We start from the raw sequence: 27475 nt of genomic DNA, 5'->3' as shown, positions 1-27475 counted from the left end.
TGTCAATAACATTTCTAGCGGAGCTCCAGCGGCTCAAAGGGCCGCCAAGTGGAGCTCCATACTCATATAGGAAAGAAAAGGAAACTCATGAGTTGATTTTCTCATGGTTATCATGGCTAGCGGTATTGCTCGTGGGTGCGTATGCACGACTATGACGATGACAGAGTCACGCAACATGGCTGCCGTACTTCAAATAATAGGTTGACAGAGAGAGGCAGCCTTGGTTTACCGTGTACTTCTTTGATATTGGACATTCATGTTATCATCAATTGACACCTGTCAAAACAAGGTGTCCGCTGACCAGTATCATGTGACTATATGGTGGACTCAAGTTTACAGGTCATCGAGGTCACGTGGTTTTTTGAAGTTGACCGCTGAGCAGGTGCTGGTCTTTGATTGGATTGCGGACTCATGTCAGCTTAACTTGTTGAAAACAAGGCAGGATTGTTCGAGAGCCAGTTAACGTTAACCCAGGATTAAAAGTTAACCAAATCATAACTTTTTCTACTATACAAAGGTTTTTTGCTACTTTGTTTTGTGTATATGGTGATTATTAAAACTCAAAACAGATGGGCAAACAATATACAGAAAACCTCACCGCAAAGTTATACGAAATCAAAATTCTACCTTTTCCTGGGTTAGCTTAATTGGGCTCTGAACAACCTGGCCCAGGAGCTATGCTTTTAGGCTGGCCTAAATCTATACAATGTATATTAGTTTTACGAGGTTATGATTTAGGGATGGGCCATGCATAAATTCATGGAGTGGGGATTATACACAAAAAGGGCAAGGGAAATGGACCTTTTCAGCCATATGGCAGCCATTTTGAATTATATTGTTTCAAATAGCTATTATGGGATGCTTAGGGGGGCAAATACATACTAATTTGCCCCCTGAGCAAGTTATCATCCTATTGCCGAAAAGGTCCGTTCATTCATGAAAAAAAAAAGGGCATTGAAGGGTGGTGAACATACTTTTACCATCAAGAGAAATGGCAACAAACTCATGTCCGAGACCCTATTATGGAAAAAAAATTTGCATGCAGTTTAAGAACTCCCCACACCCTATCTCAACATTTCTAATTGTTAAACTCAAGTTTAAGGTCAGGTCAATCCAGATGTTAAATTGGGAAATTCCTGTGTGTAGAATGAAGTGTTGTGTGACACCTGACGTTTGACTTCTTGAACTAATCAAACAATAACACTCCAATATATCTGGCCAATCATTGCACACAGAATCCAAACAGTTTTCAAGATATTTTGTGAGCCTATAGCAAGCAAGGGATATTGCCAAGAATTGCAAAGACCAAATGGACATATATTTATTACTTAAAATTTTGTGGTATACCGAGTGGTAGCAAATTGTTAAAAACAATATCCCACAATGTGAGGATGTCATTTTTATCCACACGTGATATCATTCTTGTCCCTTAACTGCACATAAATGTTGGTGTATGATCAAAAAGTCTTTGGATCTTCTTCAGAAGTCTTTGGTATTTGGTGATCTTTGGAAATTTTCGAACAATGTTCGGAAATGTTTGTCTGGCCTTCAGAAAACTTTTGGAGAATCTTCGGAAATCTTCGGAAAATTGCCAAAAACGTTGTTATACATTATCAGAATATTACATAATGAAAACAAGCACATGGTTGTTTGGATATTTCATATCTCCGTGCAGCCATGTAATATCCTCTATATCAGTCCTTTTGAACTATAATGCGAGCAAGACAAGTTACATGCACGAGACACAACAAACAGGAAAATACAATGTATTTTCTTATTATCTGATTTTATTATCACTATTACTCATCCTAACAAAAGCGTAACTATTTACTTTTAACATTATTTTCTTGAAAAATATCAAGTTACAGATTGTAACTAAAATGCAACGGTTCCAAAAAAATTAAAAGAAAAATTAAACACAAAATATTGTACATGCATCTGTACATTCGTATACATTTTAATTTTTGCTTCATTGAACAAGACATCTTATATAATTATTTGAAAAGAACTCCTTAGGTTAAATATATCAATTCTATTTTTTGAAAATTTGAATTTACAGAAAAAAATTGAAAGTATCTTTCAGAGTTTGTAAAGCATTCTTTTGAATAGTATCTCAAGTCAAGTGTTTGTACACAACAATAATAATTTTTTTCCAGTGTGAGCTGGCTGGCAGGCAACGTGGAACAAGGCTATTGAATGCGGCATATCGAAATTACGGCTACCTCTGGAAGAATGCAAATGTGCTGGCAACATAAGCTTTACCATGCTATAAGATTGAGACAAATTTCCTAGCAATTCATAGTCTCAAGGTTGAGATGTTGGCTACACCAGTGGCCCTTTGTCAAAATAACTTAAGTAAAGATCCTCCTAACTTTCTAATTTAGCTCCCTTTTCCTACTGCACCTTTAGAGGTTTAGAACTGTCATGCTTTATGTCATAAAATCTGAGCTAAACCAGTTTACTATAATGCATGTATACATTGCAGTGTTTGATGAGCATGAGTATAGTATGAAAACAACCGGGCTTTGCTAGTTTCAAGGAGAGGACACGGATAAATCTCACAGAGAAAAATGTAAATCACATTCATTCCGTGAAGAACCTTCTGTAAGAAAGATAAAAAGCAATGTCAATCAATCTTTCGATGCATCAAGCATTATTCTCAAGATTGAGGTCGTTAATGTCATGTCACATTTTTAATGATGCATTGAAACGTTGATTGACATTACTTTTAATCTTTCTTGCCAAATGCTTTAACAAGCAACTCCTTTTCTGATCTCTTAAACCTGCTGTATGCAAGTCCTGAAAAACTGTTACAAAACGACTCTTGAGCATTGCTCAACAAAATGATCTGGTCAGTTACATCTTCTCTCTGAACATCAACGCAAACATTTTCTTAAATCTTACCACTCAATTAAAATCATGGAATAAAATTTGTTTGGACTCTATGATAATTTATCTTCAATAAGAAATAAATCATGGAAGAAACATTTGTTTGCAAATTAGGACAATTTATTGTTACAGTCAAACCAAGTGAAGCGTACCCCTCAAGATTACATTAATTAATTGATTATTTGAATATTGAACTCACTAGTCATTTCAAAAATCAATATTAAATTGAGTTTTTTTGAACATGAAACCCATTAGCTGTATTCTTGGAATGACTAGTGGGTTCAATTTTCCAATAATCAATTTATTATGGCATTCTTGAAATGACTAGTGGGTTCAATATTCAAATAATCACTTCATTAATGTAATCTTGAGGGGTATGCTTCACTTGGTTTGACTGTAACAAGCCACGATATTTTTCCTAGCATGCTTATTTAGTTCCTTTGTTGTGTATCAAGTACATAATAATTATGATCCCTACTTTTCATTAACAATAATTTTTGTTATGACTTGCGATGAGTGCTGACTGGGAGGAAGGCTCTTGCAAAAAGGAGAACCTCACTACAGTTTTAAATACATACAAGTCTGCCTGCGTACAATACACTGCTATGGACTGTAACCGTGAATCATGGAGGTTTTAACAAGGAGTGGACTTTTGGCACCAAGAGAGAGCCCCTAACTCAAATGCGCTATGAGATAGTTTAATGCTTTACAAAATGATTGTTTACTTGGCTAAATGTCTAATCTTGATGCAATTTTCAATTTTCAAGCTATGCAACAACTGCATGTCCAAAAATATGAACTTGGCAAAATATCAGTTTGGCACTTTTGACACACCAGTGTAACTTTCTCAAAATGTGGGACTCTGCTGCACCACGCTTCTTCCCATTCCCACACAATTCCAGGGTCATCCAATGTACAGCTAGCCTGTGAACGCAGATGTATTTCTGGCTGTCACTTGGTTCCGCCGAAAAATGACATCTGCGAACCCGAGCCAGGAAAAGATTTCTGTGATGTAATGACTTTTGTTTCTCCTTGACCAATCAGATTCAATGACAGAATGAAACTCGAGTGCTCCTCGCAGCGAATACCTCGCCCAGTAGTTCTGAGGTTATTTGAGCTAAACTGTGATTGGCTTAGAATTCCTACATCACAGAAATCGTTTTCTGGCTTGGGTTCACAGACGTTATTTTTCGGCGGAACCAAGTGACAGCGGAAATACATCTCCGTTCATAGGCTAATGTACAGCAGAAACAATAATTATCTAGAAATCTCAACCAGGCAATGCATAGCCAGCTAAATTTGTGGCTCAATACATTAGTATATACCATAGCCCTTTTGTCTGCTTATCATCAACTTTCGAACAGAACATCTTGACACCTAATGAGGTTTTCTACGACTAGTCTCTGGCACTTCATGTCATTCAGAATATCTATAGAATCAGATTCTGGTGCTCTCATAAGAGTTGGTCCAAAGACAATGGACAGATTTTCCTCATTCATCATGTTCTCTGTTTTCTTTTTGGCCACTCTGTTAGTAGCAAAAAGAGAAAAGTATAATTATTGGTAAACATACATTTGAAACTTTTAATTTTCTCTTAGAAAGGTAATCAACACGTGACTGAGTGACAAAACGTATATAAATAAGAGTCAACAAGGTTGTGAAGGTGTTGTGGCTTTGTGGTTGGTGTGCCGGACTTGGGAATGAGCTGTCCAGGTTCGAGCCCTGGTCAGGGACATTGTGTTGTGTTCTTGGGCAAGTCACTTTACTCTCATGGTGCCTCTCTCTACCCAGGTGTATAAATGGGTATCAGTGAATTTAATGCTGGGGGTAACCCTGCGATGAACCAGCATCCCATCCAGTGGGAAGTAAAAATATTCCAAGTCGCTTCATGCCACCAAAACTGAGAAAAGCTCTGGCCTCATGGGCCACTTAGCTTGTATGCAGACTTTACCTTACCAACAAGGTTGAAAGGGTTAGATTGTACTATGATATCTTGCAAAGTAAGGCCATTTTTGAGATGTAATGTACAGTCATATCGTGGACAAAAAGGATGGTAAGGTTTGAAAAAGACCAATGCGAAGATGGTTTTCAAAACATCCCCTGGTCACAAAGAAGTCAAAATATCTATAAACACGTCTTTGAGTGTGCCATAAGAAGTAAGTCTAGAAAAAAAAAAATCATTTTATTTAACTACAGGTTGAAGTGTTTAATAGCACTACTGTTAAGTACTAATTAAGGACACTGAAAAAAGCAACCAAATAATGTAAATTGAACAGAACCAAACACAAATTCATCTTGTGACAGAGAGGAGGACCTCCAGATTACAAATCCTACACCCAATCACTAGACCACACTGCCTCTGCATTCATAGCATGGAACATACCTGTATAAGTGTGCCAAGAGATACTTGAGTGTTTCATAATGTGAAGCAGGAAGGTGGTGTAGTGCAGCTGATAGTGCTTCTACCTTTTCCATTTTGCCAGGCAACTCTAGATTTGAGATCATAGAATGTTTGATCAAAATGGCAATCAAGCTTACTAAACACTGTACAGGTTTACCGCAAAGATATGATTTCATGAAAATGACTTTCTTCCATCTCTTAGTTACTTGTAATACTTTCCCCTGCCTTTTTAACAATCCAAATTGATCAGTCTACCCCAGCTACAGTCAGAACTTCGTCCTCCATAGACCTCGGAAATCTCTGAAAAACTTCCTTAATTCTAGACTCTAGCATTTCAAATGGATTTGGTGTAAATTCTTTGCCATGGGAAAAAGATCAAGCAATATATCACGACCAACTTCCAGTCCTGTTTTTCCTTGCAAATTTCCATGTATACAAATGTATGTGGAATGAAAGATATCTGCGTTATTGATATTTTAGCCAGTGACAGACAAAACTGTTTACTACATTAATTTTGTTATCGCTAGTGCTCTGAGTTCTGTAGTTGTGTTGTAGAGCTGCCATATCGGGAGCCATGTGTGAAGTGGTACAAAAGAACATAGATTTGGGACCTCTACCAATCAGACCACATGTATCTCAATTATTCTATAAAATGTGACAATCAACTTACTTGCTGCATCTATAAATTGGTTGTACAACTCAAAGGTAATAACAGGGATTGGAAGCATGCGGAAATACTGTTTCAGTGTTCCAGAAATGATGTTTATGTCCTCATATGCCGACAAACTAACAGACTCTCCATCTAGAATAAGAAGAACAAGAAACAGCACTTGACGCAACGATCGTACTGATTCAGTGATCATAAAATTCCCAGCATGCAGAAGTTTCCCTCAGACTTTGTAAAGGTACTGTAAATAATTATAGCCAAACGATGCCACAAACGACTCTTTCTAAGTCCCATTTCTGTACACCACTAATTGTGACATAGGTACATGTATTCGCAAAATTTCAAAGCGGGGACAAATGGTACAAAAAGTTCCAGAAAATCTGGAAACTGTTGAATTTCAGAAAAAGTGAACCATTCAACAGAAAATTCTGGGAGGAAAGTCAAATGGACCAGTAATTCCTGGAAAGAAATTTTGCAAAAATTTTGGTATACCTGTACCTCTCAAGACTGTCCTCTTTTCCAGAAATTCCAGAACATGATGTTCCATTCACAACTGGAAATTTCTGGAAATGCGAACTGGAATTTTGGTCAAATGGAAAGCGCCTGAAGATCAAACTATAATTATTATTTTTAAGGTTGAAATACAAACTAAGTACTATTTAGTTTAAATTTCAGTTATATTTGAAGCAAATAAAGCTTGAGCAATCTAAACAAAGGTGTTTTACCTTTGTCAAAAGAATTTTTAAGTGCTTCAACATCATCGGCAAAACCTGATATTCTATAGATTCCCTCACTATCTAAACCTGTAAGGAACAAAAATGTGCATCAGTCCAATAACCAAACAGTCCACTCAAAAATTTATGCCCCCCCTTCCATTACAACATATAAATGTTCTGATAAAGTTTAGCTCCACCACAAACCAGTAAATTAGCAACAAAACCCTGAAAATTATTTTTTCTCGAAACAGAGAAGTCAATACAAATATCATATCATGAGGCATTTAAATTCCCCACGAAATGAGGAGCTCCGATTGGTTAAAGAAAGGCAGTAATTATTTGTAATATTTATTGCTGGTAGTTGAGGTTCTGCCCATTTCATGTTGCCAGACATCTGACATCTTTTTCTAAGATTTTTGCACAGCTGTACTCTCAGTGATTGTAAAATTCACCAACATTAACCTTCCCAACTGAAATATACATCTACTTGTCTCATTGACCAACACATAAATTTGTTAAAAGTAAGTTACCTCGCTTGTCGACCTCCGCAATACAAGCTTCTACAACAAAAGGCCTCTTGGTGTTGTGGAGTTTCACAAGTGTAGTCAAGTCAACACCAAACACTGTAATACATAAATGTAATAAACACATGCAAGACCAACACACAACCTTTATGGGATGTTTTCCCATTATAATTGTACATGTACTGTATCTATGGCTTCTTTAAGGGGTGGCGAATGGTAAATGCGAGACTTTGTGAGACGACGAGATTAGCGTTTTTCTTTGTGAGCCCAAGACATTTTGTGAGACCCGTGGTTTTTGAAGGACCATTCGCCACCCGTTCTTTAATAAGCACTTAATGACTGGCCCCACGGGAAACAGTTAGTTTTGTTTGCCTGAGACCCTCAATGATGCCCAAGGGCAACATTGAGGGTCTAGGGAAACAAAACTCACTGTTTCCTAGGGACAGTCATTAAGTGTTTTGTCATACCTCCCAACTAAAATATGGGACAGACGGAGAAAAAATTATTTGCTTGACACCAGCTGTTGTTACCCTAGGGAGTTAGTGAGTTCTGACCCTTGACACCTGACAATAGAGAGATTAAGCATGACATTGTGTCAAACAGCAAACGGCAAAAATAAAACTTTTGCTGTCTGTCGTCAGCTGTCTGTGCAATATCTAGAGTGAAAATATTTGTATTTGTGGTGAATAGCAGGAGACATTTTTCTCTTTTTGTGTGATTTATTTAAGGATTAGAAGAAAAGAATAAAAATTTGAAGGTAATATTTGCAGTTTGCAATCTCCCGTAAATGTCATGCTTAAGCTCTCTAATGTTGTCTGAAATGCGAAAGAAACCTACTGTTCTTTTTCTTCGAACACTTATCTACAACATGGCCCTACAAGAATTAACACTTTACTTCCTAAAATAATACAATAAATGTAAATAATAATATTGTTTGTAACATCATAATATCAAGCAAATATATAGTGGTACTTAGGATGCGTGGTGGCCTTATGATTAGTGTGCTCCCAACCTGATCAAACAGTCAGGGTTTGAGCCCTGGCAAGGGACATTGTGTTGTGTTGTCTTCTTGGTCAAGACACTACTCTCAAAGTGGCTCTCTCCATCCAGATGTATAAATGGGTAGTGGCAAATTTAATGCACGGGGTCACCTTGTGATGGACTTGCATCCCATCCAGGGCAGAAGGGGGGGAGAGGGTGGGAGCAGAAATATTCCTAGTCGCTTCATGCCACAGAAACCCGAATAAGCTCTGGGCTAATGGGCCACTTGGCTCGTATGCAGACTACCTTTTACTTTTAACCATGCTTTGCAACATGGTACTGCAAGAAATTACCACTTTACTTCCTAAATAAATAAAATAAGTAAATGTAAAATAATAATTGTTTGTACCATCATAATGTCACATGTGCAGCTACAGTGGTACATAAAATAAATACCTCTTCTGACATATTTCTTGTCCGGTTGGCAATTATCTTGAACGACTGCGCTGCATTGTTTATGCGCATTAAACCCACAATCTAACACAAATCAAGAAGAACACAAAATCTTATGGTTAACAGCAGAGATTTCAACACATGCAGTTACAACAGGAGTTGACAGCTGCAAAATGTATCTGTATCAACATTAGGGGCTGTCTGCTGTTTTGATGTAGCAAAAAATCCTAAGAAATAAAAGAAAAACATGTACTGTGTTTCTATCAAGTTAAAGAAACGTGAGCAGAAGTTTGGGAGAATGAGAAATGCTGTGGGAATACGAGCCGACAGGTGAGTGTTTCCATACCTTTTTGAGTTCTCCCAAACTTTCACTTGACATAATGTGTTTCTATTAGCTCAGCTCGTTTCTATGGCATTACAGAAACACAACTTTAAGCCAATCAGCATGTGCATTTTCTTTGGGCTATTTCCTAAAAACTGCTGTACATATCGGCACAGATAAGCTTTAAAGCTGTGACCTTACCTTGACATTTTACTCCTTGCATAATCAACCCCCATAAAAAGTTACGACAAAAGTCACACCAATGAGGTCCTTTGAATGTGTAAACCTGTCAATCAAAACACACCTTGGAGTTAACTGGTGAAGAAACTGACAAAAATTTTGAAGGCTTCAAGTTGTTGTGTAGATAGCCCAGATATACTGAATCATATAATTTTTGCTTTTGTCCTCAACTCTTTTTGCACTCAAGAGACATGCCAGACTTAATGCAAAAAGTTCTACAAGTCAGAAGGCTGACATGTTTGATAAAAAATGTACAGTGTAGGCTCTCAAAAAGAAATGGTCCATTTTGTGCAAAAATTCAAGATCAAGACTGACAACTGACAACTCATGGGAGCCAAATGTATGCAGCAACATATGCCAAATTACAGTTTTCCAAATGTTGTGCGTTGTTCTGTAACCTAGCGTAAGTGATTTGTGCAAGTAAGCAAAATTTAATAGCGTATTGTAAGTGAGTAATGTAACATAATGCATTGTAAGTGAGGTAATGTAATGTATTGTAAGTGATGTTCGCAAGTAATATAGCATGTTGTTTAAGTAATTCAGTAATTTCATGCAACGTTTTTTGAGTAGGTAATGTTTTATGTAGAAAATAATGTTTGTAAGTAATGTGGCACACTGTAAGTATGTAAATATGTAAAATAACACTTTGTAAGTGATAGTACTGTTGTAAATTGTAAGCTTTTTGCTGTAAGTATTCTGTCATTGTAATGTAATATATGCCGTGTAAATAAATAAACATAAAAAAACATATGCCAAATTGACTTTTGCAGCCTAACCTTTACTACATGTACAGAACATGTATTTGTATTACACTGTGACAATGTTAGTATTCAAATACCATAATTATATTATTTGAATGTGAGTAACTCTGCGAATTGCATGTGGAACAAAACGATGATCAACAGTGCATAGAAATCAAAACAACTGCCACTACCAGGGATGCTAGAGGCCTGGGTTGTTTGAAAGGTAGATAATGCCATCCACTAAATAAGTCACTATCCAATGGATAGTGTAGTTTGCTTTGTTAACACTTAACCACAGGATAGTGACTTATTGGGTGGATAGTGTAATCCAGCCTTTGAGCAACTGGGACATGATCCCTAATATAAACAATCTCCACTTTTTTCCAGGGGAATGAGCAGGAAAGTGGATAGTTTAGGTCTACAATTTGCTCACAATTAAAGTTTACCTTGAAGTTATGCTTCTTCTTATAAGCAGAAGGTTTCACACTTTCTCTTCTTCCTACACTGAATCGGTGTTCCTAAAAGGCAATTAAAACAAACCACAATGATTTATTGTACATTATTTAAAGGTATCAGACCTCTCCTCCTTAATCAATAATTATACTTGTCCAGTAAATCTTAAAAAGTTTACTCAGTTGCTGTGTTAGAGTGATCACATTCACAGACACTAGTGGCAATTTCCTGCCTTTTGTGGATAAAATATTCCAAAACAATAACAATTTTTCCAGTTGCAGCACAAGAGTAAAAATAATTTGACTGGTGGCCACATTCAAAACACAATACTCATAAACAAATTTCACTATGTAAATAAACTAAAATTACTCCAAAAAACAAAAAAATGTTTAATGACTTCCCTTACACTTCAGTCTAATTACCACTGTATTATTAAAGTGCACCTAACCCCCAAATTTTTTTTTCGCTAAAACAAATCTAGACTTTATTTGAAGCATTTGGGCGAAGAAATTTTTGAATTTGGTTGAATCCTCAATTTTCTATGCCCTTTCAAAGTCGCAATTAAGTGTTTCACGACCGCGTTTTAGGGAGTCTGGGGCGGCGGTACCTGATGACGTCTACCCAGGAACCAAACACAATAGCGCCTCAGTCAACTCACTGTATTTGCTTGAGAAAATAGAATGCAAACCTAATCGTTCTGATGTATTTTGGGACTAAAACGTCCAAGTTTTGTCTCAGAATCATTTCTTTTTCGTCACTGGAGTCAGAGTTAAGTTTCGATTCAGAAGGCTCCGAAATAAACTTCGATCGAGCACGTTCGACAACTGTGAACTCACTGCTTAGAGCTTTGAGAGCAATTTGCAATATTTCAAGCGACGACGGGGAAGACGTCTTTGCGGACGAGCTGCTTGTATATTAGGAACGGAAAGCTAGATACGAAGTGGAGGAGCAGGCAAACGAACAGCAGGAAAGAAAACTCAAGGACTGCTTTGGATGGTAATTTCATCAACTAAACATAAGATTCCCACGCGTGTTTATAGCCTGTTTACATTTGTCCTTACCGAGAATGTATTTTGTCAAGGTTCTGTTAAATCCAGTTTGTGTTTTACTTTCAGTTGAATGCTTCATGTTTATAAGAGCGACGTACGTGTTGCAGTTTTCGAGACTTGATGACCTCCAAAACATTGGCTTCGATCGATTGAAAATCGTATTGTTTGGACCTGTATTTTTGAAGCTGCGGGAAGCAAGGCGGAAGGAAACATTTCATACAATTGCCGATTTCACATTGTCACACGTTTTAAGTCGTAACTCCAAATAACCAATGTAAATTGTTCTCAAAGTTTGCAGTGAAATTCGTCGGATAAGCGAAAAGGTTGTGTTCCCTAAGCGGTCCGCAGATAATGTTACGCGGTCATATTTTCGACGCTATTGCACAGAATCTTTGTCACACTGCTGATTTCCAAACCTTCGAAAAACTCTGTGAGTCTAACAATTTTGTTATCATGTAATTCTAGAGGATTAATCTTCGACTTTCATCTAAATCGAAAGAGAAATAAGTGTTGGTTAGCGGCGTACAGTTGCGATCTATTTACGTATCAGTATAACGCTTCTTGATCATGACCCGATCACACAACTTTGCCGGTTATGTTATAAATACTGCGGAATTGGAAGATATAGGTTGTCGGTGGTATTTCTACAAATTGCTGGTTAGCTTTAAGCAGAAAATTTATGAAAACAGCGTTCGAAAGTCTGCGGAACAAATTCCAGTGAGAGTTCTTCAATGGTTCTCACAGATTCAGTTCACTTGTTTCGGTTCGACAAAATCAACCATCGTTTACGTCTTTATTGCACCATTAGCCGATCATCGCCAGTAAATTGTACAGTATACCTTTCTTTAAATCTGGATTATTGCTGCAACAGCCGATAGCACCTCTGGAAGGCGTTTCTGTGCACTTTTCGAATGTGTATTGCACCATCCTGAAGGAGATGAGAGGAAATGAGATATCCAACCTTCCTGGGTAGATGTCACAAGAGCCGCTGGACCCATTCTCCTCAAACTCGGTCGTGAAACAAAATGGCGGTGTTTTGGAGCTATTTTCGAGATTTCGTCGTGGCACAGAAAATCGGGGATTTAACGGAATCCAAAATTTTTTTCGCAGAACTATTTCAAATAATAAGTAGATTCGTTCTAGCGAAAAAAAATTTTGGGGGTTAGGTGCACTTTAAGCTACAGCTTTGAAAAGGGTGGAAAAATAAGGAAAACATGATTCTAATTTCATTTAAAAAGAAATCCATAGGCAAGTAAATCTTTCCGTAATGTCAAAAATGAACTTGAAATAAAAATGCATTGGTGATTATTGCATAATTATAATTCAAATTACCCCAGCTTTGCAAAGTGTCGCAGCACAAATCATAGAACAGTCCATGACAACAAATATTCTACCATAAGATTTGAATTGAAGTGTGAAAATTATCAAGAAAGGAGAGAAGACACCAAACTTAAGTGTCACTACAATCAATGACTTGGATAAAACAACATGCTAGTAACGAATAATTCACATCTCATATGTGTATCAACCAATTGGTAAAAATGTTACGATTTCTAATTGACTTAAGTAAAAATGCCATACCACAGTTACCATTACCACAATTATTTTTTATCAATAAAGCGTGGGAATGAAGATTGTTCATGAGACAGTGCTTGATCCTAGTTTTCACTCATTTCAGGGCAAAGTTATCATTTAACTGCACAGTTTAAGGCCAAGGAAACAGTTTTAAATAGTTAGTGGGTCTCCTAGATGTTCTTGACATACATGTACTGTACAGCTTCATCACCCAAATGAGTCACTCAGCATCACTCCAAGCTCAAGGTTTTCAGAAATTTTGCCTTTAGACAACCTCCTTCTGTAAAATGGCTGCCATTAAGACAAATTTGGTTGCCAAAATGAAAGCTTTTTCAAAGGACACTTTGTGTCATTAAACATAAGGCTTCGATGAGCCATGACAAGACCACATAGAAATTGTTCAAAGAATATTCTGATGCCATTAGTTTTCGTTTGCAACCTTAATTTTCTTGTTTGTTGAACTTTCTTGGGGTGAGTTCCTTTGGGGTGATCTAGATCAGGATCAGTGATCCAAGATCTGTCTGGATCATGGTGCATCAAAGTAAATGATGAATCCACCCTCCCTTAACTACTGTTCAGGAAAACAAATTAAAGAAAAAAGAAACAGGTAAGGAAGACAAATATGTAAAAATAAACAGTGGTTGAATTCATTTGGCTTAGTGACTATACCACAAAACCCGTGTTGTTGAGCAGTCAGCCATTTGCTCTCCGCTTGTACATTGTAAGTTACCAAATTACCCAAGTTCATGGTAACACTTTTGTGAGTTTAAAAAGTGATTTGAGAGAGATCTGTGAGAGGATAAATACTGGCTAAAGGTCGGTCCGTATAGTTAAAAAAACATGACCTTGGACTTGAAAATTTTGCCCTTTGCCATCGGCCTTGGACAGCATTTTCAACACCTCTGTCAGAGTTTTTCACTACACTGACCACCCAGCTGGCAAATAACATATGCTTATTGGCATTTTTATTACAGTTATTCTGATGAGATACTAAAAATCCTTATGGATATAAGTGAAATGAGAACATAATAAAAAAAAGTAATAATAATACATAAAAAATTATGCCATACAATGTATATGTATACCCTGAAAACCTGTAGCAATATTTAAAATAGAAGTCGTGACAATGACACTGTCATTGGCAATTTTTGGAAAGGACTTGCCAATAAGGAATTTTCTGAGTGCATTAAGATCTGTTGCAGCTGCATTAGAAGATTGAATAGTAAAGGAAAACAAAATCGTTAACAGCAAACTGACGATAACACATAGTTTGATAATGAACTGATAATCTGGCAAGTTAAAGAAGTGACCACTTTGTTTACAATCATGTTTATATGTACTTCTGGAATTAACTTGCATTACAAAATGTTTATTTTTTTTTCTGTAAAAATACTCTTTGGTAGCCATTTCTCCAAACAAGTCTTCTTAGGAACGATATCAAAATTTCAATATCTTGGAGCTAATCTTTCATGAAGAATAAGACTTCCTGTTTCTAAATGAGAACTTTTATCAAAGATTTAATATCAACATTAGATAAAAAAAAAAAAAATTATTATTAGGCAGGAATAAAATTGCCTATAATCTGTACTAACGTGGAAATAAGGAGAAATCAGTTCTCAATGTCCACTCTTGGAAAAAAAAAAATGTATTCAGCACATATTAAATTGTTCAACCTATCATCACTCAATGGCTTCAAGCAATATATGTGTGTAGTCTCACATACCAAGTAAATTGTAAAGTCAAATATTTACAATGGATATCAAATGCAGTTACAGTATTATCAACCTTAAGATGTTTGAAATGGTTTTACAGGATGTACAATGTTCGTAGTATGTACTATTTATGATAAATGGTAATGTTAAGAATTGGCCCACATTACTGTACAGAAAAACACAAAAACATACAGAATAAAATAATAAAAATCTATACAAAAATCTTTCTAATTTTTCGTTCTATTTCTGCTGGAAGACACAAAAATATAGCAGACTGATCAGATTTGACTCAATATGAAAGGTAACTTACACAAAACAGTGAAGACATCTCTAAGCTTGGTATTTAACAAGATAAAAAGAAATTTACATACTGACAATAACATCCTTAATGTAATCCACAAGTACTCTCATACATTATGTGATTTATCTTATGTGTTGTGAGGAATTATCAATTGTGAAAAGACTTGAAGGAAATTTGAGTCCCTGCCTTCTATTTCTAAATCCTAATTATAAAGCTTGTGAGACAGTAAATCTCAAAACTAAAAAGAAAATTATGGAGAGCATCTTCAGCTTCATTTTCAGATGAATAGTGAATTTTGTTTGCATAAATAATGACAAAGCTACATTTAGCCCAAACAAAGAACACAGAAAACTGTCTTAAACAGTCCAAAGTTCGGCCTTATCCACTCTAAACCCATGCAACAATCAGCAGAAAATACAGGGCCATCATGACAAAAACTTCAAATTAATGAAGCTGAAAATTAAATCTTAAGTTCCTGACAAACTAAAAAAAAAATATATGAGATACAATCATGATAAACAACATCACGATATTAAATTCATACCTGGTTTTTCACTGATCCATCTTCAGTATCCTTAGCTATCTCATTATTTTCTTTACTTCCATCATCGACTGTTTTTCCTTCATCTTTCTTTTCCTCTGCTTTCACAGGACTGATCATCATGGTGTCAACATAGTCCTTGGCGTACGTATCGATGTACATAGTGATCAAGCCATCCGCCACAAGATCCTGAATGGTCTGAAAACGTTTCTCTCCTAAAACAAAACAAAGCTGGGTGTGATTCCCATTTACATATCAGCAGCTGTGTGTATGTACATGTACATCACTGTACTACAGCTCAAAGAGAATGAAGAGTCCCATAAGCTTTCATATGGAAAGCGGGCTCCCACTGAGCAAGGCTCGTAACAAATAATATAAATGACAAGTTTTGAATAAAGCCAACCCCCAAGGAAGCTTCCACAAAAGAATTAGATTTTTTAGTTTTATTTTTACTGAAAGGTAATTTTTAGCAGCTGATTCCAAGAATAAAATCTTAAACTGGAGCATGACTTTAAAGTAATTTTTTCAGCTGAGACAAAAATGAATAAAAATGACTGAGAATTATTTCATTATAAAAATGATCACATTCATATACATGTACAAAAATAAATTTGTACGTACATAAACACACCAAACACTGGCATTTCAGGTGTTGTGGTTTTGTCAAAAACGTTTTGCTGCTAACATTGTTAGTAAATCAGCCAGTCATTCTTACATGTAAAAATCAGAACTATGCAAAAATATCTACACTATGTAATGACATTGTATGCATTCAACAAAATCCATGTTTTGAGTTTTAAGGTGAAATGAATAAAACCTACAGTTGCTTGTAATAATATTGCTAACCAATGCTTTGCACCATTAATGATTAATTACTACAAACACAACCTAAATTTGGGTGAACTTTTATTGGGCAATAGTTTGACTTGTTAACAAACTTGTCTTGTATGCTTTTATGCTTAAACGAACTCCGTTTAGCTTGTACTTAATAAAGGATTCTCACTTGATTCTTAAAACAAAAAAAACCTATTATAACAGTTACAGTATTTCTGGTAATCTTCAATTTATTTTCTGATAAAAATGTTTCAATGACACTGTATGCATGTGCATATATGCAAATTTCAGATCATTGATATTAAGGAAACCACAAGCCCAAAAGAAACACAGTGTTCAATAAAAAACCGACCCAAAACAATTTAAACTTGCAGTACATTACAACATAGATTTCTTTCGTTTAAAAATTGAGTAAATGTAGTCAGGAATTGACATAACTGATAAAAGTGCCGTTTTTTTGTCACTGACTTGTATATTTTAGTAAGACGTTTCGGCTAACTCTTAAGCCTTCATCAGTTGAAAAAACCAATTGATGTTACGCATGATTTAAAAGCTTTGCTGTGATTTTAGAAGTGCCGTTTTTTGTCACTGACTTTCATATTTTAGCAACACGTTTCGGCTAACTCTTAAGCCTTCATCAGTTGAAAAAACCACTTGATGTTACGCACACTTGAACTCCACTTGAACTGCCGTGCCGCGTCTGGACATTATGGTGTCACATAGTCATCCCTGAAGTCTACAAGTGCTTAGCACGCACTTAACATTCTCTTGAGTCACGCGCAACGTTTCAATTTTAAAAAGTTTTTAAATCGCACGTAACATCAAGTGGTTTTTTCAACTGATGAAGGCTTTAGAGTTAGCTGAAATGTCTTGCTAAAATATAAAAGTCAGTGACAAAAAATGGCACTTTTATCGATTATAGATTTCTTTAATCTGAGGAATATTATTAAAGGATTTTCATTTCACATTTAATAAATGCCATTAAAGAAATTTCTTAAGATGCCATTCAATTTACAGCCAAAATTTAATAGAAAACAACCATAAGAAAACAACCTTAAAGCACCTAGGGGCTTCCAGAGCACAGCCCTGCTACTGACAGTAAATCAAATCTTTCCAGTACACAAACATAACATGAATTCTAATTTCTCAAGTCAAACAATTTCTTTCAACGGAAACAGCTGGACAGGTTTTTTTGTTTCATTCAAAACTATGTTTACTTCTAAGGCATCTTTCACAGAGGATTAGCAAGTTAGCCAGAACAAGCATTGTACAAAAACAAAGCTCAATAATTAGCATAATTTGTTTACATTCTGTGATGAACAAAGTATTATGTGTAGTATGGTAATTGACATGTCGCAAAGTTACCAATTACGGTACATGTACATGTATGATCTACACAAAGCTGTGGTCAAAGAAAAATTACGAGGAACCCAAAGGTTCCTAACCACAAAATCCTGGGTGCCCAGCACTTAAGCTTATATGAAAAAAGTAAGTTTTTTCACATGCCCTAAGGCAACGGTTAGTTGCCTGTGGCACCCAGGTGCTTCCAGAGCACAGCCCTGCTACTGACAGTATCATAATTTAGCAAAAGTAATACTAAAGGTGGATTGCAGCATGACTAGCATGGGGTACTCTTTCACCTTTCCTTTAGACTGGTGAAAATGTATATGTTGTAGTTAAAATGAATCTCAGGTCAAAATGATTTCAAGCTAGTTTGATTTGTATTTCTTTCATTTAAGGAACATGGTAATAAATCTGGAACAAAGGAACATACAAATCAAACTAGTTTAAAATCATTTTGAGATGAAATTCATTTTAAACGACAACATATACATGTTCACGTACATGTAACTATTGAAATTAGGTAAGAATTCAAGTACTGCAAAAGTTCAAATTTGTTAACTACCGGTTGGTAGACAGTAACAGTGGCCCAACAATGCCACAATAATTAATTTTTGATGATAATCCCATTTCCTGTTTTACAAAATAATCTTGGGTATGAGGCACAGAGAGCCTAACTGTGAACAATTGGACATATTAATAAATTCTACTTGCCTAGGCCCTAGACCAAACCAACAGTTATTTCTTTGTGTACACCACAGGTGTATGTGCTTTAAGTAATATATCAAACACGAAAGGCTGTGTTTGACCACATTTTCAAACAGCGAGAAGCAAGTTGAAAACTTGACGTGCAGTGGAGTATTTTTGATGAACTTCAAGGTGTTTTGAAATGTGGTCAAACACTGTCGTGAGTGTTTGATATATCTCCTCAAACGAAAGTAAAACTAAGGAGAAAATGGAGAAATAAAATGGTAAAATCTATGTAAATCAAGATCAGATATCCAAACACCGTCGCGGTCATGATTTTCTTTGTTTAAACTAGATGAATCATTGAGTTTGAGAATAATAAATACAGCACATCCAGTGTTTCCGTGACATTTACCACTGAGAACCGGAATACTTTACTAAATATAAATATTCAGTAATACTTACCTACGTAATGTAGCCCATCGTAGTACAATCTAAAGTTCTTAGAAACTCCACCAAATCTTGAAAAATGGAAAAATCAACACGTAAGGGGAAACTAATCTACAGTTGTACATTGTCAGTAGTGTTTTCAATAAGACCTGACACCCACCAGATCTCCAGCAGGGTAGTGTGTTTTGAATAATCAGCTTTATTAAAAACTGGATCATTGGATAATGCAATTCGAGAGTTTTCATTGGCAATCATGGGTTATGAGCCATTATACCATGCTCTACAAATATGCTAAGCGTACGAGTAAATTTTTGAGGCATTTGTATCTTTATTTCAACCTAGTTTTCTATAATTTTGGGGTGTTAAAACAATTATTCCGCTTGCGCTTGTTGCATATGACACGATCATAACCAATGAGGTGACCCCGTTGGCTATCTACCATCTCATATCCAAAACACTGGAATTAACTATTTGGAATTAACTTGCACGAGTGAGTTTTTCAAAAAGTTGAAACTGCACAAGCCGCTTCGGCGAGTTAAATTTCAGCTTTTTGAAAAACTCAGTTCTAAGTGCAAATTAATTCCAAATTGAATGAGCAAAACTGTATGATTACTTATTAATAATATAAACATGAAAAAAATTGTGTGGAGGAAGTGCCGGAAGATCCTTCTTGAAGCCATTTTTCTCATTTGTGGAAAATTTTTTCAAAGTTTGCACATAAATTTTTGTCATCATCTCACTTGATATCATTGACTTAGAAAATTTCCTATTATCTTTCAGCCAATCATAATCCAGAATTACGATGTGTAATTTGCACTGGAGTTACACTTTTTGCACTGGTGTTACACTTGAACTGCACTGCTCTCAGCCAATCAGAATCAAGTAATTTTTTCATGTATAATTATTAAACATGAAATCCCGGATGCCCAGCACTTATGATAAATTGGTTATCATCCTGCCCAGGACTCAGAATTGTGTCCTGCAATTGAGTGAATTCATGCAGAACTCTACTTTAATCATTTACATGTTATGTGCTCATCTACTAAATATTTTCTCAAAATTTTGCCATGGTAACTAAAAATATTTACCTCATAGTTAGAGTGTAACTTCCTGGTGACCTCTGACTTTCCCGCACAAGATAACAGCCATCAGCCTCTGATACAAGGTCATCAGCTTCCTCGCGTGATATGCAGCCATGAAATCTGACAAGGATGCAATAAGTGAGTTCTAAACTTCATCTTCCTTTTCACAAAGACGAAGGCTGCAGAGTCATGAAATTCCAGTTGATGTTTTGCCAGCTCAATGATATTACTTTAGTTTTATAAAGAAAGACAGCCAAAAACAATTTAATGAAACTTACTCTTTTCCGTAGTGAGCAGGCTTATGGGGAATCTATGAAGCAAAAGAAGAAAGAACGCAATATTATTATACATGTCTGGTACATGTACGGTCTTCCTTAAAATCAAGTTTTGATTTACACGCATTGTTTTCGATCTTCTTAAGTTGCTGATTACTCAAACTGGAATTACTGAGATCACACAGTTCCATAAAAAATTGTAAAGAAAACCAATGCAAGGAGTATTTGTTTTCTACTAAGATAAATTGGTTACAAAATTATGTCGTATCACTCAGAGGAACTGAGCTTTTTCATTTTGATTTTTTGATCAGCTGTCAAAGTTGAATACATACATGTGTGTACGTGAAAATTTGGAAATCATACCACAACACAAACAAATAATGAACTTGTTGCTTTAAAAAAAACAAAATAAAAAAAGAGTGTAAAGCAAAAAATAATATAAGGAACATGCATGTCATACTCATGACATTGCCTTCTGTAGTATCCAAAGAAATAAATTTGTAAGAATTTGATCTCTCAAGGTACACACGTTTGCTTTTTCCTAGCCAGGAAAAAAAATTAATTGGAATATTGACAGTTGTTGCCAATCATATCCATCAACTTTCCAAGGCAATTTCCTCCCAAGATGTAATAACAACATACTGATTTATTTTAATTGAGGTTTTTTTTATATAATTCCAAACTGATTTAAAATCATGTCTCCCATTTCTTTTAGAGTTGCAAATAACAGTTGGAAATCGGACATTCAATGCTGTACCAATCTATGTCTGACCAAACTTTGCAAATGTCAGTGAGTCTAGGCATTAAAGATGACGGTATGACGCCGACCACATCTTCAATACCTCTTCAGCCAAATGAAGGTTTGCAAGACAAATTTTCTACTTATTGAGAAATAAAAGTGATTCCTTTGTGAAGCACCAAATTAAATAATTTCAAATTAGTATGACTTTGGATGAGGGAAAGATTGCCTCCTGTAGTATCCAAAGAAATAAATTTTTAAGAATTTGATCTCTCAAGTGGTAAACTTAAAACAAGAAAAATAATTCCGACTTTCCAATGAATATTCCTTATGCCAATCAGTGAACTACTTCAATCTGTTTATAACAGCATTGGGATTATTTAAAATGTCAAGTAAATTTACCAATAAGAGACAGATTGCTGATTGCATCAAAATGATAACTCATATTTGCAATAAAGCACATGCATAACAAAATTTGGGAGTGACATTTTCAATTTTCTAACAATAAATTTATTTGATTCTTCGTAATGACCTTTTCAATCGAACCTACCAAAAATGGTCACATGTCATAATAAGTGATAATTCTCACCATAGTTTCATTTCACAGTGCAAGCTTAGCATTCGACCATAAAAAAATGTATATTATTTTATCAAAAGGGTGTGGAAACCTTTCAAAATCAATTCGTTTAAACTGAAACAGGTGTCACAAGGCACTGAATTTCAATTAGTCACACAACATGTTGACTTCAAGATTTCTCCTTTAAAATTCAATTTCTAATCACAACACTTTCACGTCTTGAACATGCAGATACACGCAAAAAAGTTCCCTACCTCTTTTGAACAAACAATTCTTCTCGCTTTGGGAGCCTTTTGCTGTAGTCGATACACTGTAATCAAATACAAAAGCTAGTTTTTCACAATCTTCTAAATATACGTTTTGTCCCTTTCAGCATGAAATGGATTTTACAGTGGCAACAACGTCCTCTAAGATCAATACCACGTCTTTCTCTTTGCCAAAAAAAAGTATTGTAAGGGGACTTACGGTACGATTTCCATACTGGCTGTTCAATTGTGTCGTAGAAGCGACCTTCGCCCGCTTGTTCTAAAGTTTCAGAAAGAAAAATTAAGACAGCGCATAAATAAACATACATGTATTACGAAGGAGCACTTGAAGATGTCTGACCCATACAAAGAGGGTAATAGTCAATAGATAAAAAGATTTAATACAACGTCTACTGTTAACTTGAATTACTCGTGAAAACCTTTAAGTGAAGACATGATTCCTCTTTCAAGACGATAACCCTTGGTTTAAAGGCCAAAGAAGCTTACAAGCATAATTATACAGTTACAGTCGTAGAAATGTAGTGGTTCCGCGCCAAAACTGTCGTCATATTGACAAATTGCACAGATCACAAGTTTTCAAACCTTCGTCTATTTACAAACAGTCTGCTTACCTTCTGTCATGTTTGTTTACCCAGCTGATGAACTTTTGTTCAGTCGCCCTTCAGCTCGAATTCTTGAAGAGTTTCAGCATAGTTACTAACTATGCTCGCGATGGGGTGTTTTAGTTTCCGCGATTCAAGCGAACATATGCCCGCATCACTCCATTCACTCTCCCACTAAACCACCTACGGTTCAATAGTACAAGAGAAAGATTCGAACGTCAGAAAGCCCTGGGAAGGAAGTTCATGGGTTTTTCGACGTGATGAGACACTTACCGGATGAAACGAAAGGTCCTTTTATAGACAAGCTAGTAAAGAAAGATCAAGACAGCTGATTTTCACAAGCCCCCTGTTCGCCTTGCCCATTTTTTAGAGTCGTCTATCAGTATGTGCAGCTGGTCAGCGGAGTGAATGTTACGTATAGAAACGAGGGTCGAACGGGAGTGAAAACGAGGCTGAGTGATAAAGCAAGGACGTCACGAAAGGCAGAGGTCGACGTGTTCCTTGAAGGTAGGGAAGCACGCAATTTGTTTTCATGTAAATATTTTGTGTTTTGGACGTATGTCCCCGGCTGCACCAGCTGGAGGTCGACTACTGATTCGACTATGCTTTAGATATGTTGGGGAAGACAGTAGCATTACATAAAATATTGGTCAATCTTCGCCCAGGGGAGACCTAAGTTACCGCTCTCAAAACATGCTTATTCATTTCAAAAGAAAGAAGGGATACTGTAAGATTTTTTCGAGGGTACAAGATATTTCTCTACTATTAACGGGAACCTTACACAGAAAAGTTTAGAAAATGAGCGAATTTATTGACGATCGTTGATGGGGACGTTGGAACAACACACTCTTTGGTTAGTCACGCAACGCTCGTCTCGCTAGCTCTGCGCAGAACGTGACGGTTCCCGGAGATGGCTTCGCTCAGAGAATCGAGAGTCCGTCCCATCAGCGGTCGCCATCGTACTGTTTGAGATTTCAAACAGATTGCTGCTCTTTTAATTTGACGCGCATCAGACATCGAAATGAAGCAAAGTTTTATACAATTAAATCACTTTGTCGAAAAAAGATTTGCTTACGAACAGGGCATACATGCTTACACTATATTTAAACACGGTAAAAACATAAGTTGCAAGATTGAGGTAGAAAATGAAAACCTGATTCGCATGTTTGTCGTATGGGGGTCGAATACAAGGAGGATGTTAGGTGATTGATCTCATTTTTAAAGTTAATCAACCATCTAGTGGCTGTGGCGTTAAATAGAAAGCTATTCCTCAAGTTTGGCCCACTCATAGGCCCACTGTAGTAGAAACTACGTTTTGGATATCGGTACGGAGCTTGGGCAGAATAATTTGTGAGGAGCAAGGAGTTGAAATTCAACATAGTGGAAAAAAGTACATATCAGGTTGCATTTATGTTAAAAATGAATGTACTATACCTTTTTACATACGTTATTTATCTCTTTAGATCTGCGATTGCAAGCCGAGTTTCTTAGAGCTTCTGCAATGGCTGACACTGTTCTGAACAGCATGTCGTCCAATTATTTGACACTCGGTGGTGCCACACTTCTGTTTATTTTCCTCGTTGTGTTATTTTTGTACTGGTATGGAACTTGTGGATTCTCCGTCTTGAAGAAAATGAACGTGCCCGGTCCAGTACCCCAACCCTTTGTTGGTAATATTCCAGAGCTAAAGAAGTACCAGGGCATTCACTTGATGATGCTTGACTACACCAGAATATATGGCAAGGTATTTGCCATTTCCTTGGGTAGGAAACCCTCAATTGTTATCGCAGACCCAGAAGTGCTAAAGCAAATCCTGGTAAAGGATTTTTCTAATTTTCGTAATCACCACATTCCTGGGAAACCGCCAGCTCGGTTCAGGCGGAGCATATTTGCCGCACGCGATGACTATTGGAAGAGAATCCGCAACATGTTGACTCCCACGTTCAGCGCGGGAAAGATGAAGTTTATGGTGCCATTGATTGAGAAGTCGTGCGATGTTTTGTTGGAAAAAATTGAGACAATTGCCAATACTGGTGAGAGCATGCATAGTTCTTGAATTTAGAGAGAGTCAGTTAATTTTAGAAACGGTCTTTGAAAAGTCCTCGAATTCTTGAACAACCCTTGAGTTTTAGCGAGTGTTTGAAAAGTTTCGACCTTGTAAAAGTGAGCCCACAAAATGCGTGCTTTTTCAATTTGACGAGAGGTCTTGAAAATGTCTCTCTGGACTTGTAATACTATTCGAAGTTTAGAGAGAGTTTTGAACACTCGCTGGAGTTAAATTTTATCAAAGTACTAGTGATTTAGAAAAGTCCCCATGGAAAACCCAGGTAGTCTAAATTTTGTCCTTTCGTCAATGGTGTGATCATAAGGCGGAGTTCTACTGTATTCACCTACTCCTCTCTAAAAAGTAAATTGTCTTTAACTTCCGTTCGGAGTGAGATTACTCAGAGTGAAGTTAAGGCGCTCGCGAGGGGAGGGGCAGGGAGTGGGTACTGGGGGAGGGGGTGGGGCAGGGGCAGAGAGTGGGCCGTAGCGTTCTTGCTCAAAAATGAGGGAGCACGGGCCTCCTAGTGCGCTCTTGTAAATCCTCCGCTGCTGAAATCCTTTGGTTTTCGCCCGTAATTTCTTTGATTCTGGTATTTAGGAGTATCCACCTCTGATGTTATGACTCTGATTGTACCGGTCTTTTAACCTTACTACGTACAGGTCAAAGTGTGGACGTTTCGAATTGGTTCAGCAAGTTTACACTGGAACTCATCCTATCAACTGCATTTGGTGTGGACGCGAACATCCAGACGGATCCAAACAGCGAGATACTTCGGAAGACCAGAGAGGTTTTCGGCGCACCTTCCTCTTTGCGTCTTCTGCATCGCCTGCCGTTTGGAAGCTACCTGCTCCGATTCCTAAATCATCTGAGGGGAACGAAAGGCGATTACTTTGAGAACCTCGCGAAGAACATCATAAAAGCCCGACGGAGTGAAGAAGGAGCCAGCGAAAGAGTAGACCTGCTTCAGCTGATGTTGACGGCTAACCAAGCGGCCGATGAAATAAGCAGGTTGTCAGATGACGAAATTGTCGCTCAATCGGTTTTCTTTTTGTTGGTTGGCTACAAAAACACCAGTAATACCCTGGCTTTCATTTCTTACTTTCTGGCTATCAACCCTCATCTTCAGGACAAACTGAGAAGCGAGATCCGAGAGGCTGAAACGTCCGATCCCGCGACTTCCGTTTACGATCTCGCTCAGAGCATCGATTACCTCGATAGCGTCGTAAACGAATCCCTCCGGCTCTGCCCGCCGATATTTCAAATGAATCGTTCTTGCCAAGAAGATTACGACTTCGATGGTGTTCACATCCCAGCTGGAATGGAAGTAATAATTCCAACCTACGCGATTCATCGCGATCCGGATGCCTGGCCGAATACCGAGAACTTTGATCCCGACAGATTTCGAAGTCTTACCGAAGATGATCACGATCGTCACTCCTATCAGTTTTTGCCATTTGGAGCTGGCCCTCGGAACTGTATCGCAATGAGGTTCGCGTTGATGGAGATCAAGATCGCCCTGGTGAAAATTTTGTCGAAGTACAAGTTTACCCAATCACCCGAAACACAAGTACCGTTGGCGCTGCACACTGGCGTTATGCTATCGCCTAGAAATGGCGTATTCCTTAGAGTTGAAACAGCCTAATAAATGCTGTTTTCAAATAGGACATCTGGTTTAATCTTTTGAGTTTGAATGACAATGATGTTTTTTGTACACGGGTATTTTTAATTCTGAAATGTATTTCAGTATTAAAGGTTTCTTTTATCCGGCGAATGTATTTTTTCCTATTACTCGTTTTATCTATTATTTTATTTAGAAGTACTACTTATAATTATAAACTTATAAAAAAGGAGGAAATCCGAAAATGTGAAATCTTATTTTTCTTCCAGTATACAAGGTATATGGCGACTTCGTTTTAATTAGATAGACAGGGATCGGAAGTGATTGGTGCCACAAAACTAAAATTATGATTACAATTTTATGACTTTATTTCCGCTATTGCTGGTACATGTAAGAACGCGGATAAATAACGTTTAATGTAAGATGAGAAAATAAAATTGCTAGACATTGCTTGTGTTGTTGTTTCAACGGCAATGAGAGGGAATCTAGTACCCAGGCGCCTCCTTCTGGAGGTAAATTTCGTGACCTCATCCATCGGCGTGACATATTGCGGGAAAATGCAAACTTCATTATGGATGGATTAGTCCCTGCGTTCAATTCTAATAAGATTATATTTGGAAATACATTTAAAGATTTTTTTGGCTTATTTCATAATCCGCGTTCAATTCCAAACACAGCAACGAAAATTTAGCCGCAGTCGTTCGCATTCTCCAAAATACGCAGAGCTTTAGTCATTTCACATTGTTGTTGTTGTGCAGAGGACGGCAAAGAAATGTACAGAGATTTATAACGCACGTACACAGCCATTGTTCTACTCATAAAAGACGAAATTCGGTAGGAAATCGAGCAATTATTGCTTTCAGTGGAAAAATATCTTGTGCCAGAATAGTTTTAGGTACTTTAAAGTCTTTTTACATTTTCTCAAAGCTAAAGAAATAAAAAGCAAAAAGTTACCTGAAATAACACCGGAAACAATTTCCCATATAACTCGAGAAAATAAATTTCAAAGTTCAGGGAAATTGTGCAAACACAAGTAAAAATTCATCATCAGTTTCATTTCACCAGGACTTTCCAGTGTTTCACATGAACTTCAAAATTTGTTTTTGACGTTTGGTGTTGCTAGAAATGATTTTTTTCGAGAAGATATTTGAAACAGCTCCACAAACGTTTGCCAAACGATGTAAATAATCTCGATACAAAGTTTTTGTCCACTCGTTACTCGAACTTCTGGCGGATTCCTTCTTAAACCTTTTGTTTGGTGACGTTCTCGTTTGCCGTTACAGTCGCCACGGTGGTTTGCTCAAAGTCCCTGGTAACTCTTGTGCCCTTCTTCCTCTCTTGACATGACCTGGTGCTTTTAACTGGACTTGACCCACACCCTGAAACCCCA

At 36.9% G+C, this 27475-nt stretch overlaps 2 protein-coding genes across 3 annotated transcripts; one reads left to right on the top strand and one right to left on the bottom strand.

Moving 5' to 3' along the window:
- Nucleotides 1-1767: 1767 nt before the first annotated feature.
- LOC110058632 (N-chimaerin-like) lies at nt 1768-22804 on the bottom strand. The gene is made up of 16 exons (XM_089285191.1): nt 22694-22804; nt 22430-22603; nt 22018-22077; nt 21807-21862; nt 20240-20271; nt 19968-20081; nt 18895-18950; nt 15571-15782; nt 10383-10454; nt 9155-9239; nt 8635-8715; nt 7204-7296; nt 6683-6760; nt 5961-6092; nt 5273-5378; nt 1768-4416 (listed from the first exon to the last, which is right to left on the bottom strand). Exons 2-16 carry the CDS (start codon nt 22437-22439, stop codon nt 4239-4241), a joined length of 1365 nt encoding a protein of 454 aa, XP_089141317.1. The 5' UTR covers nt 22440-22603; nt 22694-22804; the 3' UTR covers nt 1768-4238.
- A 64-nt stretch (nt 22805-22868) lies between these two features.
- Nucleotides 22869-26535, top strand: LOC110058668 (cytochrome P450 3A2-like). Of its 2 annotated transcripts, XM_089285195.1 has the most exons (3): nt 22869-22927; nt 23884-24453; nt 25127-26535. In XM_089285195.1, exons 2-3 carry the CDS (start codon nt 23922-23924, stop codon nt 26107-26109), a joined length of 1515 nt encoding a protein of 504 aa, XP_089141321.1. In that variant the 5' UTR covers nt 22869-22927; nt 23884-23921; the 3' UTR covers nt 26110-26535. The 2 variants fall into 2 exon arrangements, with proteins under 2 accessions (XP_089141321.1, XP_089141320.1); XM_089285194.1 differs by lacking the exon at nt 22869-22927 and having other exon boundaries at nt 23829-24453.
- Nucleotides 26536-27475: the final 940 nt, after the last annotated feature.

This window comes from Orbicella faveolata, unplaced genomic scaffold, assembly GCF_042242905.1.
Source record: "Orbicella faveolata isolate gen_17 unplaced genomic scaffold, um_ofav_v1 contig_13, whole genome shotgun sequence".
Classification (NCBI taxonomy): domain Eukaryota; kingdom Metazoa; phylum Cnidaria; class Anthozoa; order Scleractinia; family Merulinidae; genus Orbicella; species Orbicella faveolata.
Note: the sequence above shows the minus strand (reverse complement) of the source record. Positions and strands in the feature narration are given on the sequence as shown.

Coding starts and splice junctions, on each gene's coding strand:
- LOC110058632 (XM_089285191.1), bottom strand. Junction 21,863..22,017: donor GCCAGTATGGAAATCGTACC/GTAAGTCCCCTT, acceptor ATTTGATTACAG/TGTATCGACTACAGCAAAAG. Junction 20,272..21,806: donor GAATTGTTTGTTCAAAAGAG/GTAGGGAACTTT, acceptor TTTGCTTCATAG/ATTCCCCATAAGCCTGCTCA.
- LOC110058668 (XM_089285194.1), top strand. CDS start 23,844: ATGTACTATACCTTTTTACATACGTTATTTATCTCTTTAGATCTGCGA. Junction 24,454..25,126: donor TGAGACAATTGCCAATACTG/GTGAGAGCATGC, acceptor TACTACGTACAG/GTCAAAGTGTGGACGTTTCG.